Source organism: Echiichthys vipera (assembly GCF_963691815.1).
Source record: "Echiichthys vipera genome assembly, chromosome: 3".
NCBI classification, from domain to species: domain Eukaryota; kingdom Metazoa; phylum Chordata; class Actinopteri; order Perciformes; family Trachinidae; genus Echiichthys; species Echiichthys vipera.
Window position 1 is genome coordinate 14,603,021 of NC_139828.1, and position 19,494 is coordinate 14,622,514.

A 19,494-nucleotide genomic window follows, 5' to 3' on the forward strand; every position below is an offset into this window, starting at 1 on the left:
CACACTTGCCTTTTGACAATTCCACCAACACACACACACACACACACACACACACACACACACACACACACACACACACACACACACACACACACACACACACACACACACACACACACACACACACACACACACACACACACACACACACACACACACACACACACACACACACACACACACACACACACACACACACACATACACGATAAAACTATCAGCAACAGTGATTTCTGGTTTGATGTGAAGGGCCATCCGTCCGCTCAGAGTGTTGTAATAAAGCTTAATATATCTTTATCTCAACAAGGTTTCAGGGACGAGAGGATTCAGTTTGGTGCTGGGATACCACACAAAGCAGGCAAGGATGCTGTGCCCTTTATACCCACAAGAAAACAACTATAAAAGTAGTATTTACTGCTCAGCTTTGTTTTCTGTGTTATGCTTACTGTTTACCATGCAAATGCAGAATTAAAATGATTTAATTGAATGTAGAGTACATAATACTTCGAACGCAGAGCAGATGAGCAGTGGAAGCCGTAGACATTAGTGACACGCAAATGCATTTCAAACAAAATCTTAATTTTTACGTTCCACATTGTGACAGTAGTCCCACTGTAGGGTCATTTGGGGAGGCTCAGGCTGTGGTGCTGTTGTATTTGATTGTATTGAATGTTCGTGATTCAATGAAACATTTTGTTGTCATCTCTCAGGGCCAGACACAGCCTGGATCCCATCGCAAAGAATTTACAAATTAAGTCTCCAAATTATTTTACCATAACATCCTTAAAGTTGCCTGAAAATATTACCAGAAAGTTTTATACAATTCATACTTCTCTTACATTTACGGGAATCATATACAGTGTAGCCTTGTGCTGAGAGGTTTTGCTAAAAATAAGAAGAAGTGCTTTCTTAGATCTAAAAATATTATATATCGTCCAAGACCTATTCAGCTTTTACCTTAAAGTAATCCTCAAAGCCCAGAGCTTTAAATGCCCCTGATTCCTCCTTCCTTTTGTGTGAGGGTTACTGAAGATAAGCTGCTCAATCATCTGTATCTTTCCACTATCTGAAGATAAAACCGTCGTCATCTGCCGTAATTGTTTGCTCATCCAGGCAGACGTAATAACATCCTTTAGGAAGTGTGACTAACCCAAACACAGGTGTATCACAGTGCACCAGGTGCTTGTGGTTCTCTCGTACCAGCAGCAGTCAACACTGTTTCTGACAGTATCAGATGTTATCTGGAGGTTGAGGTTGGAGGGAGGGAGGCTGTGGGGCGGTGTCCAAAAAGTTCCAACTGGAGGCTTTCTGTGATTGAGGCCCTATGCGGGGCGTTTTTTGGTCACATTGCGGCATATTACCTGCGGAACACAACAGTTAAGATTTTGTTTGAAGTGCATTTGCGTGTCACTAATGGCTATGGCTTCCACTGCTCACCTGCGCTGTACAAAGTGTATGTGGGACAGGTGTGTGAGGGGAAAGCAGGTGGGGTTTTTTTCTTTGGTAGAGCAGGACAGTGTGTGTCAGCTGCCCCGAATTACTTAAAATGTAATACAGACAAATTCACTAACACATAAAACAGCAGACCGGCTTGCATTATCTGGTGTGGTGCTGTGTTTGTATTATTCTTTCTTAGCAAAACACTGAGAAGCACTGCTGTAATAAAATGTTAGTGCAAAAATCCTTGAAATAATCTCAAAGCCTGCATTTCACCACTTTGTATTTGTTGTCTTCACTCAGGGTTGACTCTCACCGTGTTGCTTGCTCTTCTTCTGGAGGTTTCTCTTCACTGCTCTGTATTTCCCTCCTCTTCTTTCTCAGTCTTTTCTTTGGTCATTTGTATTTTTATTAAAGCTGTGTTAGTGTTCACACAGTTGACACATTTGTATGCTTAAGTTTTCCATGAAATTAAGCGAGTACAGCATGGTGAATCTCAGTGTACAGACTGACAAAACAAACCAGAAGAAAAATACATACATTAAATGACTGAAAAACCTACCCAGAGATCAATCTAGACCAATCATGTAAGAGCTCTCTGATAGCGAGTCATTGAGAGAAAAGAAATTAAGGAGGCCCAGATTTTTTCCTAAAATCCGTAACCTTTTCCTTTAGAGCAAACCTGGTGGTTCTGGCAGTGTAGTAAATTCCGTCATTCTCTTTTCTTTCTCTTTCTTTCTTTCTACTCCTTTATTCTCCCAGCATACTCATCTGGAGTCATGACAAGACTTATGTTCAGATCTTTTTTGTTACTTGCTGTAACCATGCTAATAACTGTACATTAAAGCTCTCACCACCATCTGCGAACCTCATCTGAATTTTCAAAATGTGCCTCATGCACCTGATAGCAACAGTAAGAACGCAGTAAAGGCACTGTTTTTCCTCGCTAAAAAAAAGGATAGACTGTAAGTAGATGTGTTCAAAGCGCTCACTTTTTTCTTATTGAGTCTCGTTGTTTTAAAGTTGCCAAAACTGCGGGCTGATGTTTGTTTAGGGAGTTAAAGAGCGTGGGACAAAGCTCTGGTGCATGTGCGTACAGCGCTGAATGTGTCAGAGTTGGCACCGCGGTCGCCTACTTAATGCAAAAAGCTCAGGTGTGATTTCTGGGTGCTTTATATTCAGGGCATTTTGGGAAACATTGAAAATCACTCACTGATGGAGAAAAGGGCTAAACACCAAAAACTGATCAGTGTAACAGCGGGCAGGAGTAGAGCTCTCTTTTGCGGACACTGGCGTAAGGAAATTGTCACTACTGGTCATATAGCAAGGCTCCCTATAGTTGTTGTACCACTGATGAGTCCTGGTGTTATTATACCCTTCAGTAAGTTCAACACCAAGCGACACACTGTTTGTCCAAGACTGTTTAGAAAAGTTGAGTACTTGATGCAAGCAACAGAGCGATCTTCCCGTTTTCTCCCTATTAACCACTAATTGAGAGAAAGAGCGAGAGAGGACAATAAAAGAGAGAGAGGAGATGTTGGGAGAGAGAGAGAGAGAGAGAGAGAGAGAGAGAGAGATAGAAAGAGAGAGAGAGAGAGAGAGAGAGAGAGAGAGAGAGAGAGAGAATTAATGTGTATTAATCAGTGGTCCGGGTAATAGTGATCTGTATTTTTGGAGCCAATCTAATTACCCTCTAATGAGGATTGTGATCTGTCTATTAGTTTCTTCTTGATGTCTCGCACTCTCTCACACAAGCGAACAAAGGGTGGTTGAGATGATAATATATAGATTATAATCAATAAATTCAACTCACATGTACATACAAATAAAGAAAAGAAATATATTGCAGCAATTACACCACTACATAAAATATAAATACCTCACAGGAGGCTTGCATTCAAGTTTGAGTTACTTACTTCTAGAGGAAGGCACTCGTTGAGACCAAATGAACCTCAAAGAGTTTTTCCATGCCAATTGTTTTCACTGGAAAAAAAACAAGCATTTAATGTCACCATTATCTGCAAAATGACAACTTTGTTAGGAGCTAACAGAAGCCCCCTTGTGTTTTTCAGCATAGTTGCTACTTTTTGGTAACTGTTTACAAACTCCAAATGTGGTAGATTTTTAGACCCATGCAAGACTGTTTAATCCCTTAAATGGTATGAAGAAGTTTAACAGAGGGCAACCTCCTGGAAAACATTAACTCCAGTTTAAGTTAAAGCGATTAGGGCAATTGATTGCGTGAAATGTGTTGAGAGAGGTTCATGTCTTGACAGTATGATAGTGTGACAGAGTTGGATCTTTGTATATTTCAGTCTGTATAGCGAGTGCAGGTCGATGGCATCAGAGTGAGTGACAGGTCACCGGTTAACATCTCTATCGCTATCCACCGTCAGTGGCTTCTTGATCCGACACAAATGCACTGACTTTGACAGTCAGCAAATGGATGTCAAAAGTCTGGATTTGGCATTTGCTGCCCAGAGTATGAGCTTGATTTCTTCTCATCTTTTGGAGGATGATAACTGCTGACGTTAGACAGATGACTGTATAAATGAGAGGAGCAAGAAGGGGAAAGATATGGTTTGGCAGGACTCAAATCAGGTAGGTATATATACCCCACCAGGGATCATCACACTTGATGTTTTTCAGATATTTCAGAACAAAACACTTCAAATAGACCTGCAGACATTTCCCTATGAGGTGGCTTATAAGTAGCCTCATATTACCTCAAATACCAAAGGACAGTCCTAACTTTCCCCCCTGACTTCCACTCCCTCTCTCCAATCTGTAAGTCACTATCAAAGATCATTGAGCCATGCATCTCAATGAGGGCCAGATTGATTGGTTGGAGCGAAGTGGAGGCAGGGTTCGATCTTTGCCCTCAGGTCCTGAGAAGGGAAATATGGTCACAGGGACAGAGTTGCACAGCTTGCCAGTCCACTCTCCATCAACGAGATGATTGGACACATTCATGCTGTGTCACACCCGCACCTGATGGACAATTGTAGTGACTAATGCAGAAGATGAGAGTGAGAAAGAACGAGAGGGAGAGAAATTGGGGGGTTGTGTGCTGATTGACCTGTGGTCATAGAGGTTATGTCCATTGATCTGTGGGGCAGAAGAAAAGGGCTTTGGCCTGAGGTGCTTCAGAATGAGTCCATTTGGGGTTTAGGATTCCTGTCCATTCCCACCAGGAGCTTTTTCATCATCTGACTCCCCAGGACTTACAGCTGCCATCTTCGTTGTCCACATAATGCGCAGAGCACTACAGAGGCCAAAGGCCAATCAATGTTCTACAAGAGGTTGATACAGATCTTATTAGTCAATGAATGATCATTAGAGGTCTAACGAGGCATTGATTTGTGCAAGGGCCAAAGGTTGTGGTGGTTGTGGTGAGTGTCTTTAATACATTAAACACAATTGATTGCAGAGTAGGAAGGATATTTTTGAAGGATGCTGGAATTAGATTGGACAGTGAGAGATTTGAGGTCAAGCTAGGAGAGGGAGTGTGCCTTCATCGGCCGCTGAAATGTGGTTAGGATTGAACATGGAGCCTAGCGGCACATTTGTATTTTGTGTATTACCGGTGTAGCAATTCTGCAATTAATAAAAAGCAGATATCTAGAAGTAGTAAGTCAAAGGCAACTGAACTTGCTGTTTCAAAGGCTGGAGCAGCAGCCTTTGAAAGCTGAGGAAATGACTCTGCTCATAGCAGATGTGTTACTACAGGGCCTATTATGTTGCTCATTAAATACCCAACCTCTCAATAGGCCATTATTTCCCCAATAAAAAACAAACGGCGGCCTGCATACTTTCCCCTCTCCCCCCTCCGCTTCAGAGGTTAGTTCTACCTCACAGACGGCAAAAAACCCTGACTAATATCCTGCATGTGATGCTTTTAAATAGGAAGCAGGCCGCGGGATAGGGTGGGGTACAGGTGTGGCAGGAGCCAATGGCTTTTATAGCCCTCCGTCTCCTCTGAAAGTGTGCCAAGGACCTGCCTACACAACCCACCACTGCAGTGTTAGCCGCCAAGCGTTAACTTTACTCCCCCCACCAATCTTATATAGAGTCTGTGCTTGTTATGACTTTATAGAGGGATTTCTGATGTGCTTAGAGAATTGTTTGATGATTGGGATAATGATGCCAGGAGTGACTTGTCTCAGCACTTTATCGCCAGTGAACACAGAAAAAATCAGACCCAGCCAACACAAAACAAATTCCACATCCTCCACATCCTCCACATCCTCCCTGGATGCTCTGTTGTACGTCCCCTGCCATTCAAAGCTGTCCAATCGTCCTCACGTCAATCAGAATTATACCACGTCCACAGGTTTGTCACCGGGGGGACGTTTGTCACCATGTCTCCCCTGCAGAACAGCCTTTTCATGCCCCAGCATAATGTCAGCGGGTGACATCCAGGCCTGATGTGATGTGGCATTCACTAAAGGTCACGTTAGGCATCTCCGCTCTGTCTGCATCAGCAGAACTGGCAGCCGTCATATGGGCGCTGGCATCGGCCATTACCCTAGCCCTCAGGGGGCTCAATGCTTTAAGGATCTGTCAGCAGGACTCTGATCTCTCTGTTGCAGTGGTGAGCACTAAACTTGGGACAGTCACAGTCCAGATGCAGAACAAACAAAACTGGATTTCAACATCAATCATACAATGGTGACAAGGAGGACGGTGGCGGTGTATTGTTTTGTTTTAAAACATGAACTTTACTATCTCATGATGCTCCCGATAGCGGGGACAGGGCAGAGACATATCGCAGCGCTCTGATTGGTTATTCGGCCCCAGGGGTGTGTTCTCTTCAAATCCACAGGGAGATAAGACAGGCACGCTCATCATGTATGCTCATCATGCATGAATCCTTGCTGAAAATATGCTGTGTTAATTGATTTGTTTTATGACAATCCCATTTTTTTATGGTTTCCAGTTGTACATAAAAGCATCATCGTAAACTGATTATGAAAATAGAAAAGTGACCATAAATTAGGGATAAAAAAGAAATGATGCCTCCCTGATTTTGCTCTATCGGAACAAAACTTGAATATAACCAAAGAAGCTCCCACCCAAGTGGGAACAGTAAGTGAAGCGGGCAAATGGTAGCTGGACAAAGGCTAGACATCCAGGAAAGGAGGTCCTGAACTGGCGAGACAAAAAGACAGCAAAAGGAAACAATCGGAGACACAGAGACAGTGATTCCATTAAGAGATGAACCAATCAAACTCAGCACAGCCCAGCGAGAGAGGGCCAATCCACCCGAGCCAGTTGCCGTAGAGAGGGAACAGTTAACAAGCCCCACAGGCAGATTTTACAGCTCCCTGTTGTGTGTCTGAGACCCCCCAGGCTGAAGAGGGGCTGAGGCTGACTGATACTGACAGGGTTTATGTGGGCTGGGGCGGAGGGCAGTGGGGGGACAGAGACATGTAAAAAGGTGGTCATGAACCAACAACTGTCACTTATGAGAGTGCAGCACAGGCACAGAGTCAGGCTTCAGCAAAAGCATGTACACACACACACACACACACACTCATCCATACATCAAAACATGCCCGCCTCCACACTATTAAATCGGATGTTTGTGTGGAGCAGAGGTGAAGGGTGGGGAGGGGGGGGCTGTAGTCAGAGGAGGGGGCTTATCCAAAAAGTGGACCAATAAAACACCTGAAAATCAAATCCCATTGCTCTTATCGCGGCGCCATTCAGAGACGTTATCTGTGCAGGTAATGTGGTTATAAATTCAATTTCAGCCCAGAGATTTCATTGTTTACTGATGCCTGCATGTTCCGGGCGGCAGAGCGCAGAAAGCCCGGGAACGTTCGATGCGTGTCGGGAAAAGTCATTTAGGCTTCCGCGAGGGGATGCAAAAAAGGCGAGTGCAGAGAGTGGGGGTGAAACCAGGAGAGCTGTCACTCTCCCAAGGACACCTGACTCCACTTTCTATTTTCCACCCCATGTTTTATTTAGAGGCCATTTTGTGCCATTTGGTTCCTCATTATGGGGGCTCATAGCTCAACTGATGTCAGGGGACGGCACATGTCCACAGACATCGGCGTCTGAGCCTGTCATGTTGCTGGTTATTTTGGAGTGGAGCTGGGGGAAAGTGTTAAAGTCCAGTGTTTGGATAATAAGGTCCTGGAGTAAGTTCAGTTTTCCATGTGCCACAATGAGGGAAAACTGAGAAACTGTCAGAAATACTAATCTGTTTGTAATGTTGTGTATTAAAAAGTGTTAAATTGTGATTGCCAGCCCTGTCATTTGTTTTCCCTTGACTGTGCAGAGATGGGAAATTAGGTGCATCTTGCCTACTAGCTCTCTTTGTGTGATTGATGGCTTTCAGGAGTAAATCACCTCATCTACTAGGTAAAATCTTGATATAGTAGAGCTCCTCAGGCTCCCAGCTGGCTGCTTATGGCTGTAATCCATCAGTGGGGCCCAATGGGCCGAGCGGCCCTCCTGGGTAATGTTCCTATTGACAGCCTATGATGTCAACACACTGACAGCAGGGGGCCATAGCAGTCTGTCTGTGTGTTTATGTGTGTGTGTAACCTTGTTTTACTCTCACTGCCACTGTCTGTCAATAGTACAGATAGGTCTACTGAACACACAGATAGACACACAGTGAAGGCGGTTCTCAACTACACAAATCCTACTCTGACAATAAAGTTTAATGAGTCATGGTGGTCGATTGGCACCATATCCAGTTTGAGTCCAGGCCTTTGTTGAATTCTGACTGCTATCTAATGCCCTAGAATTTCATATAAAAAACTTAATTTAATGCACACAGCTGAGGTTTTTTTTAGTTCTTGCATTCATGTGCAGTAGAGCTCAACAGAGCTAGCCTGGACATAGATGTATATTTTTCAGGAATTATCAAAAGTAAAGGAAAACTTTAACATTTAGAAAAAGGGAAACAGTCATGCCTAATGCATACTGAATGCAAACGTATTATAAAATATTATCTTAAGTCACATTTAAGTGTTATATGCTCTGTAGCACAAAGCATCTTTTAATAGCCAACATGATGAGTCATGATACAGTTTTTCCAGTAGCACATCTTTCATGTGCTTTTTGAACGTATAAAGCAAGTAAACATGTTTAACCAAAATACAAGTATAAAAAACGCAAATGAGCATAATATGTGCCCTTTAACTCTCTCACTCTCTTTATTATTCAGGCAAAGTGAAGGGTCTCTATGATGCTCAGGCCCCAATGTGTCCAGTCTGCCAGGCGATTCTGCGACCAGGAGAGCTGCAGGATCACATGGAGCAGGAGTTGACCAAACTTGCCCAGATACAAATCAGGTATCATGATCTGATTTCACTCCACTCACATCATGATTCAGTGAATCTCCACCAAGTGGTTTTATCTATAAATCTCGTTACGGTGCCACTAAGAATCACATCTTTACATCGTCGGTCACATCATTTTCTTTCCACTTTTCACTTACTTTTTTTGATCCATTTGTCATTTTCCTCCTGTTTTTGCATCCCAGACATTATATTCTGTTCAGCTTTCAGGTGATTATTAATGTTCACAGATTTTGTAGCTGTAGCCCCCCCCGACAGTTCCCCCAGGTGGTATCTCCCGTCTTTTCTGTCACCTGCGTGCACTGTTTACAAGCTGCCTCATTGTTCCCTACATATTTCATATTACAGCCTCCGGCCTCGAGGCGACCAATCACACAGCGGGTGGATAATGTCCTGCTAATGTCTGCTTTCAGCCCAACACACACACACACACACACACACACACACACACACACACACACACACACACACACACACACACACACACACACACACACACACACACACACACACACACACACACACACACACACACACACACACACACACACACACACACACACACACACCTTACACATTACCTGCTGCTTAGACCAGAAGAATGATTCCTCCAATAAAGACATTACACTCCAAATCTGCTTAACGACCGCTCCGTGGACAGTAATGGTTTCAAATTGAACTTGGCCCACGGGGACACTGTGTGTGTGTGTGTGTGTGTGTGTGTGTGTGTGTGTGTGTGTGTGTGTGTGTGTGTGTGTGTGTATACAGTATCTGTTTGATAGACATAAAGTGAGAAAGAATAAAATGAGGTTATCCACAGACTCAGACACAAATTCAGACAAGACAGAAGCAGCAGGTTATTTTACGAGATGACATTTGACAATATTGTGTTTGTATATTTTACAGGGTCATAGTTGATTTATGTGTGTGTTTAACAAATCAGCTTCTGAATTATTTGTCTCTTTTCTCTGCAGCACCACTCCAGTGCAGCACAACCACCTCATAAGGACACCGAAGGTAAACAGTTGATAGCGTCATGAGTTTAAAGAGAACACAGTGGTCGTAATCTTTCCTTTGACTCTCTGTTCTTTATTCTTGTTTTTTTTTCTGTCCAGTCTCTCTCGCTCTCTCTTCATATCAAGCGCGAAGGAGGTTCTCCCACCTCGCCCCCTCGAACGTCGGATGAAGCCCACTCCGACCGATACCAGGTGAGGTGAAGAAATAAATAAACCAGTATTAGATGATCAGGAGAATGTGATCTACAAAGTAAATTGGCGCATTTCCACTGGAGCTCAGAATTAAACACAAAATTGGACAAATGTTCCTAAAGATCAACAGGAAACATAAAGAGCCAAAACAGCAGCACATTTGTTAAAGTGTAAGGGTGGATGTTTTTTGTCAGGTTCATAGTGCCTCTAATTACTGAGTGAATCTGTGAAATTGTCAGATGTTTTATATAAATGTGTCACCTCTAAACATGTGTACTGATACTTTTGATTAGTGCACTATAGGAGCCTTGGACAGCTAGTAGTTAGTAACATCATAAAAACATAGTGTTTGTTTCCTGGTGTGGTGCCAGTGACTCACCAGTTTTATGGTCTGGGGCTGATTAAATGCTGTGCTCAACGCTCAACTTCACTTATAAGTAAAACGTTTGTCACGAGTCAAGTCAAGCCCCTTTTATTCAAAAAGCTCAGAAATACAAGTTTGTTTCAACATATTACACCCCCGATTCAGTTAAGGAAACATTCCAGACAAACACAGACAAGTGAATATAGTACAAACATAAAATGAGGTAGATATTAAAGTGTCATTCCGGCGTATTTGCATTACATGGTCTTTTTCAAATAAGCCATTGAGACAGTTTTTTTGTTGATCTCCTATTAACAGAGAAATCCCCGAGAGTCGCTAACAGCCAGACATGGCTAACACTGAGCAGCTCAGGACGGAGCCCTGAACCAACCAAAGCGGCTTTTTTTTAACCATTAATGAATAAAAAAGACTGTTTTAAAATGCTACAACCAAACAGTCGGCTCTGTTCATATTGAGAGGCAGCCCAAACAAGTAGATTACCGAATGCACTGGAGTTCAGTTCAAATCAGTGTTGTTTGATGTATGTTCATGCCGAAAAAGCAAATGCAAATACACCGGAATTACACTTTAAGCATAATAAGTTGAAGATGAAAGCACACAAGGATAAGTACTGAAACCCTTTTTAAATTTGCTGAATTTGCAATCTTTGCATTCTAATAAAGTCGACTATAGTAACAAATGTTATCCACGATAAGCATAAGAAATGAAGACATTAAGTGGATCAATATTACTATCTAATGGCCGTCTACCGTGCCGCTGTCCATTTTGTTCCAGTAGAAATGTGAATAAAAAATATTGATAAAATAGGAAACATACTGATTTAGTCCTTTCTATGTGTTACAGACGTTCCTCCGTGTGCGGGCCAACAGACACACCAGACTAAATGGTACGTTGATGCACTCATTGAGAGAAAGCTCAGTTCAGTGGACTGCCAGGTCTGCTGTTTTAAATGGCTTTACATTTTGACAAAGTAAGGTGTCAGAGTTTCTTTTGTTCACACTGATGCGACCAGTTATGTGTTTCCTACTCCGCCCCCTCACCCCTCACCAGTCTTTCACATATCATCCCTTTTTTCCCATACCATCTCACACACTGGCCTAGCGCCCACACGAGCAGAGGAGCTATTAACCTTTCAACTTTGACCTCTTGATATGTTAACAGTCGATGACCTCTGCTGGTGCAGGTGCTACGTCAAATCTGCCCCATTACGCCCCCACAGCGCAGGAGCCCACCTAGACTGCACACAAGCTGGTAAGACACATTGAGAAGCACTTTTTTCATCATCACGTTTAGCCAGAACAAGCTGCTATTGAGTTATGAACCAGTCTTTCATTTAAAAAAATAACGAAATGACTTTCTAAAAAAGGGTTTATAACTAATGTTTTTTTATTAATTGTTAATAAATTATTTATTAATTGCCGATTTCCAGTGCAAGCCATTTATCTCCAAAATGACACTTTTACAAATTTGCAGCGCAAAAAAGTTATTATATCATTAATGAAGTGTTGTTATCATAATCAATGAAGTTAAAGGGGGGATGAACATCAGGCAAAACTTATTCTTAAAAATGGCTTAAAACTGATCCATGAAGCAAAATGATTCATAAATGACTTGGAAACAGTTAATAAAGGCATTACTTACATCTTATAAACCCTTTAAAGCATGCCTTACTAGAAAGTGGTGCGGAAAAAGATTAACAAAACAATAAAAGAATAAATAAACAGTAATAAAACAACTATTTCATTTCTTTCCGACATGTTCTGCGACCATCTAACGACGTTATGGGTGTTACAATAGAGCGGCTGCACTGATAGACATGTAGACTTACAGAGTGTCCTTAAAGCAGCGGCTGACACTACCGACATCTTACTACTGTTATTATTAACGCTGAGATTCACCAGCTCTTAGCTGACTCTTCAAACTGCCAACGCTGTCGAGGTCTGTTAGCCTTTATTGGGTCTTATAACAGGACAGCATAATGAGCTTCTAAATACATGTCAGGGATAAAAAAGGATGGGAGGAGGAGGGGGCTTCTCTGTTGATTAATCAACCTCTCTCTCTCTCTTTCCCTCTCTCTTCTCTCTTTGTTTGATGAGCTCTTCCTCATCTATGACCATCTCTTTAACCCTCATTATGTCCGCTGGGATGGCGGTACTCGGGTCACGGCCACCGGCTCTGTGTGTGTGTGTGTGTGTGTGTGTGTTTGTGTGTGTCCTCCTTGGGGGTCCACTGTCATCTAGCAGGAATTAGTGGGTCCTAAAACTTAATGTCCCCCTATGCAATCTGCAGTCAGTCAGGTCACAGTGGGAGAGAAGGTGCAGTTTGTGTTCTGCCATGTTAACTTTTATACCAGAGGGGAGTATGGGGGTGGGGGAGCCCACATCTGCGCTTCCTGGATCTTTTGTGTACCTCAGAGTCTGTGGATGAATGTGGTCGATCTACATATAAACTGTAAAGGTTTTCTTTTATATAACAACAAAAACAAGTTTTTATTTTTTAATTATGATGCTGCCAGATGAGCTCAAGTACTGCGTCATCAACACCACCCACCATGCTTCAAATGTGTTCCTTTAAACTGGTTGTTACAAGTCATGATCCTGAAGCTGTCAGAGTTTGGGCTCCTTCTCTTATTGTCCTTTTTTAATGGGTCAGGTGTTGGATTTTGCTGTTACCACAGTTTTGACGATGTATCCATTACTTTCAGCCAGAAATAACATTTATTTTCATCCTAAACTAAAAAAAAGTCTAGATATATTTATGTTTTAATAAAAAAATTCAAATTCATATCCAGTCTATTACTCCTGGTTGGGAATCACTGCTATTAATTGTCGAAATGTAAAAAGGAATACAAATTAAAATGGCAAAAGTAAATAAATGTGCTCAAACTCTGAACAGAGGCATAATATAACATGAAGGTTATGTTTTCCACCATTTTCATCACATACAAAGTTATGTTTTGGGAAGTAAGAAATGCCTTGTTGAAATTACGATGAATGAATGAAAATAATGTTCTGCGTGAAGAAATATTGGGGTTGAACTTTAAGGGCCTCCCCGGGGTTATCGTTGTTTTCTTTGAACCCTTTTCTTGCTGTAGAAAAAAACAGCAACCTGTCAAAATACTGTAATGTGCAACGTTTTTTGTTGTATCCCGGTTTAAACCTTAATATCTTAATGGAACTTCTAATGTGCACCACTAATGTACACATTAATAAAACCCAGAAACAGAAAGAGAACTTTAATGACACAAGTAAAAGTTGTCTTTTTGATGTATAAATGTATAAAATATTACCTACATCCCAAAAGACTGAAAAAAATGTATACATCTAGGCTCAGATCTCTCAAAAAGTCCCCCTAGGCATACAGTCCCTTACTTTTTCCTGTGTTACTTCCATCACAAACTACTGCCTGTTTATGAATTTCCTAATGTTATCTATTTGTGGGAGGAATACACATTTCTATCACATGTAAAACAAGTATCTGCCGATTACTTTCTGGATTAATCGATTAATCATTTGGTCTATAAAATGTCCATCCCAGTTTGTCAAAGTCCAAAAGGATAGAGATAGGAAAGATATCCACTTTCATGTGATACAAAACAAAGAAAAGCAGGAAATCTCTGCCATTTAAGCAAGGAAATGACTTTGGCGATTAATCGATTATCAAAATAGTTGCTGATTATTTTTCTGTAGATCAACTCATTGATTAGTCGACAGCTCAAATTTTAAGACGAAGAGCGTCACAAAAATATCATAGGAACAGGATCCTATTTAATCTGCAAGTTTGTACGAACTTTGAGAGTCACAAAGGGAACAGCTGAAGTCACTGTGGCCTGCTTTTAAAGTGTCTGTATCACCATCTCATCTCTGATCTTCTGTCTGTTCCCAGTCAGGGTCGGGAAGATGAAGAGGAGAAAACCAGAAGATGGACAGGTGCGTGTTTTTTTCTGGGTTTTTTTCAGAAGACGACAAATGAACATCTTTGTTTCCTTGACATTTTTATTGTAATCGGAGATGAGTGTATATATACGTAACGTGCAGGGTTGAGAGAATGTCGGTGGTCCAAACTCCCTGACACTGTTGACTGCTTTTGTTCACGTAGCATCAAGATCACTGTCAGCACGCTGTGTATCCATGTGAAAACACTGCCGGCGTTGGTTCACAGCTATGAAAACACAGAAGCAGATACGTAGCTTGAGGCTACGAGAGGCATATGGACATATTCATCGAGCCAGTGAAATTGTGTGTTTATTTGTGTGTGTGTGTGTGTGTGTGTGTTGTAGGAGGGTTCAGTGGACTTGGCGCCATTGCAGGACGAGTGGAATGAGAGGAGAAGGATGCACATGTCGTCTATAGTGGGAGGGTTCAAAGGTAAGCATAAATCTGTGTGTGTGTGTGCGCTGCCGAGGTACCCATGTGTGTGATCTTGTTCAGTGGAGGGCGGATAACGTGACTGAGTGACAGTTGAAGAACCACTGAACTTTTCAGTCCAGATTACAGCGGAGCAAGATGCCTTGAAGGTTAGATTAAAAGTAACGGTTTCCTTTACCCGAGCAGAAAGCTCTGACCTGCAGACTTGTTACACACTGACTGACAGACACAAGCAGACAGACAGCACATTGTGTCATTTTGAAATTCACCTTGTTGTGAACTGAAGAACAGCCTGTTTCTCTCCCTCCACTTTGTTCTTTTGCAAGCATAAAGTTTGAAATCAACATTTGATTTGATTTGTTCTTGTGGAAAATGTCTCCTCAGGTGCAGTGCTGGTGAGCACGACTTCTAAGGAGTGTCGAGACAGCGACGCAGACTTGGACGTGGACGGAGACGATACTCTGGAGTACGGCAGGGCACAGTATCCTTTAACACAGCAGCAACACTGGATTTTACTGTATATTTGAGTGTACAATCAAGTGAGAAGAATACATACATATATATTCAAGATAAAGTATATTTTTTTCAATTAACAAAAGAAAATGTCAGTGGTGGAAGAGGTACTTTTACTTAAGTAAAAGTATCAATACCACAGTGTAAAAATACTCCTGCATTTAAAACTTGACTCAAGCAAAAGTACAAAAGTATTAGCATCAAAATATTATTATTATTAAAGTAAAAGTATTAATTCTGTAGAATGGGCCATTTCGGAAAAGGGTATATTATATTAATGGTTTATAATTATTGATGCATTCATGTGTACATTACTTTTTACTTGCTTGTGATTCAATTAAGTTTTATCTTGTATATATATATATATATATATATATATATATATATATATATATATATATATATATATACAGTATATATATATTATTATTTTTAATCTGCAGAGTAAGTAAAGTTATATAATAAATTATGTGGTACAATATTCATCTGAATTGTAGTGAAGTAGAAGAATAAAGTACCTGACTATTGTACTTAAGTACAGTACTTGAATAAATGTGCTTAGTTACTCTCCAGCACTACTTGTTGTTGCCTTGTGTTCAGTGTTTCCTGACCTTTGTTCTCAGATACACAGAGACAGATGTGATCCCCTGCTCAGGAGAAAACTCCAAGGACACAACAGTGCAGTATGTATCGCACCTGACAGGATGGATATTCAATTAAATATTAAAATGATCATATAATCTATTTGTTATAATGACTTACAAGTGATCTTTCAATCTCTTCTGATTTGCTATATTTCAGCAGCAGCAGTATGCTGCCCGACTCCAGAGTAAGCTTAGAATTTTCCAAATGGTCAAACGATGGTGAGTTGAGTAAACTCTGTGAATTGCTAGAATGAGGAAAAACAAATGAAAGAATTGTGTAGGAACAGTTTGTTTTATTTGTTTGTTTTTCTAAGGGAGTCCATCCACCAGCAGTGGAGAGAAGATGGACGGCAGCATCGCTGGTCTTCCTAAAACCTGCAAAAACTCTGAGATAGAAAAGTAAGTTTGTCACTGAGCGCTGACAATACACAACACAGATGTTCATGTCACGTTTCTCTGCGTCTCAGATATCCTCACTGATAATAATCCCCAAAACATTCTCAGTGTAAGGGATAATAACACAATTCAGGTTGTGATTTACAGTTTTATTGAATGTGTTACAACAATTAAAATGCTACATTTATTTTAGAACTTTAGTTACTCTGCAAATTCAGATTGATAATGTAAAATATATCAACAATATAATGTGAATGATCAGCAAGTAAATTAGGTCTTATTATAAATGAATATAAGTTTAAACCTAATTGATCCTCCAGCCTACCCAGAAGTATCTCAATTAAAATGATTATTATTACTTTTACCAGCAGTATCATTAAAGGGATGTGCATATTCATTCATCAATAATTATCATGCAACAATACTGTATAATAAACATCATCCTGAAATGGATCATTCTGCATAATGGCAACTTTTACTTTTGATATTTTGATGCCAATACTTTCAGCGAACACTGGTGACTTATTGTTTTTAGGTTCAATAAAAACATTAATGAATCTGTGTTATTTGTGATATTGATATAACATTGAATAAAGCTCTTAGTTCATAGTCGTCTTTGTTAGTTGGAGTATGAGTCTGGTATATCTGTTAAAGATTTTGTATTTTTGTGTAATATATTTGATATTGAAATTTTTAGTTTTGTGTAAACTCACATGGTTTGGGCTCCAGAACTGAAACTAAGTCAAAAATAAATAAAAGAAATACCAGCAGTAAACTCGGTTCGGCGTAGTGAATCCCAGGTGTAAAATCAGCCAATCAGAGCTAACTAAGTGATTTCATCTCTGACTGTAAAAAGTATTTTGGCGGCCCTGGCTCTTTCTGTCGTATCAGTTCAGACTATCTGCCGGGCTTCCACCAGCATGATACACAATACTATATCAATGCGATGATATCATCGATCAAGGTCACAGCAGGCGATGCACACGTGTACACACATTTCATCACACTTAATGCATTGTAGCCTGTCTGCCTCGCTGTACAGTGTGTCTGCACATATACTCCATCCTGTAATTGTGCATGTGTCTGTGTGTACCTCTATCTCTGTGAGGACCCTGACACGTCTCTCACACACTCACGTACCCCCCCTGCTTATGATAAATGAGACAGCGAATGCAGGCAATGTGATTGCTGCTAAATTTCATGCTCAGTGTCCATGTTGGCCAGCGAATAATTTAATCTGTCTTCGATTTATAAATGACTCTCCAGTGTCTGCCCAACTCACGCACGCACCCTCCCATCTCCCCTCCTGCAACCGTGTGTGTGTGTGCGTGTGTGTGTGTGTGTGTGTGTGTTTGTGTGTGTGTGCGTGTGTGTGTGTGTGTGTGTGCGTGTGTGTGTGCGTGTGTGTGTGTGTGTGCGTGTGTGTGTGTGTGTGTGCGCGCGTGTGTGTGTGTGTGTGTGTGTGTGTGTGTGTGTGTGTGTGTGTGTGTGTGTGTGCAGGCTCTCAGAGGATTCCACGCTGACAACTCTGGATGCACTTAAATCTCGGATACGGGATTTGGAGAAACAGTTGTCTAAAGGAGACAGATTTAAATGCCTCATCTGCATGGTGAGTACAAAAGCCAATTAAATCAGCAGAGCAGACACACCCAATAGAGATAACAGGGCAGTAATGCAGAAACTGGTGATATTCCTGAAGGGACCTGTGTTTTGGGCAATAAGTCAATAATATCAGTAATGCTTATGGTGATGATACAGAGTTGTACGTGTTGTCTCTTTTGCTCTTTAAAGATAGGTGAAACACTTAATAAAGTAATTTTATCTCAGTTAACATGAAATGATCATTCAGTAATATCCGTTCTGTATTATGTATGATATACTGTAGGCTGTAAAAGATCTGACACCTATGTAAACATTTCAGAACAAAAGTTCACTGTAATCGTCAGTCAATTCATCAAAAAGCTGACCTACAGAAAACAGATATACAATATTTTTACAATCAATTTGAGTCGTTTATTGAGCAAAATGCCACATTTGCTGATTCCAGATTAAAAAATGTGAGAATTTGTTGCTTTTCTATTGCTTTATATCATCATTTTGGGCTGTCGACTGAACAAAAGAAGCTCTTCGAAGGTTTTGGCCTCTGAGAACTTCTGACGGATATTTTTCACAACTTTATTTCAATTTATAGAGCGAGTGATTAACCGATTAATATCTATGATGACAACAATTATTAGTCACATAATCGTCCTGTTTTATACAACAAAATCTATGTTGTAGTTATTCAGCTACAAGCCTGCTCACAGCTCTGCAACTCCACAAAAAAAACCATAATAAAATCAAAGCACACAATTCTTTGAGAAGACAAAGATCCTATCAGACTCCTGCACCTGTGAATACACTGTTACTAACTCCATACTTTTTTTTCTCAACCTGCAAGATTTAGTTTTTGATTTTGAGTTATGGAAATGATACAATATGTATTTTATCATGTATTAAAACAGTACAGTGTAATAAATAACTGAGCGTCTTTTAAGGCTCTTATTGTGGTTTCACATGGACATCTAGTGGCAGCTTGATGGACTACATGTGTTTCTCTCTGCAGGACACGTACACAACGCCTCTCACCTCCATCCAGTGCTGGCATGTTCACTGTGAGGAGTGCTGGCTTCGAACGCTGGTAACACACACACACACCTTATCTTAACCCTCTCCCCTACGCCCCCCCTACCAAACATTAGGGCTGCTTTTTAGGACACTCTGCAACACCTTCACTTATCTTAATGCAAATTTATTTATTTAGTGTTAAATACTACTAAGCATCACTGCACTGTGACATCAGATTTGAGTTTTTTCACATAAACGTTAAAATAATTAGAGTATGTTAAATAAAAGGCATATTTTTGTCTTACTTTTTTTCCTTCTTTCTTTAGGGAGCAAAGAAGTTGTGTCCTCAGTGCAACACCATCACCTCTCCTGGAGACCTGAGGCGGGTCTTCCTGTGACGCAGCCGCTCGTAGTCGACTCGCTTCTTCTGTTTTAACCAATCAGCGGTGGACTTGTGGGCAGCTGGCCTGTCATAGACTCCCGCCCTGCTCCTCCTCCTCCTCCTCCTCCTCCTCCTCCTCACACCTTCTGGGGGTCCTACATGTCTGTCCTAACATCCTTAAACCCCTGACAGCAGCAAGTGTGACCTTTGACCTTCCTTTACGGCCCTGTACAATATCC

At 41.0% G+C, this 19,494-nt stretch overlaps 1 protein-coding gene across 1 annotated transcript in view; it reads left to right on the top strand.

Moving 5' to 3' along the window:
• Positions 1-19,271, top strand: part of rnf220b (ring finger protein 220b) — a gene marked incomplete at both ends in the record, with an annotated part of 28,620 nt that extends 9,349 nt beyond the window's left edge. Inside the window, 14 exon segments of the mRNA XM_083911064.1 lie at positions 8,621-8,747; positions 9,728-9,770; positions 9,869-9,961; positions 11,190-11,232; positions 11,508-11,597; positions 14,232-14,275; positions 14,626-14,713; positions 15,098-15,194; positions 15,850-15,909; positions 16,031-16,089; positions 16,185-16,269; positions 17,767-17,875; positions 18,872-18,946; positions 19,200-19,271. Coding sequence (XP_083767190.1) covers positions 8,621-8,747; positions 9,728-9,770; positions 9,869-9,961; positions 11,190-11,232; positions 11,508-11,597; positions 14,232-14,275; positions 14,626-14,713; positions 15,098-15,194; positions 15,850-15,909; positions 16,031-16,089; positions 16,185-16,269; positions 17,767-17,875; positions 18,872-18,946; positions 19,200-19,271 — 1,085 coding nt within the window.
• Between the last annotated feature and the right edge of the window lie 223 nt (positions 19,272-19,494).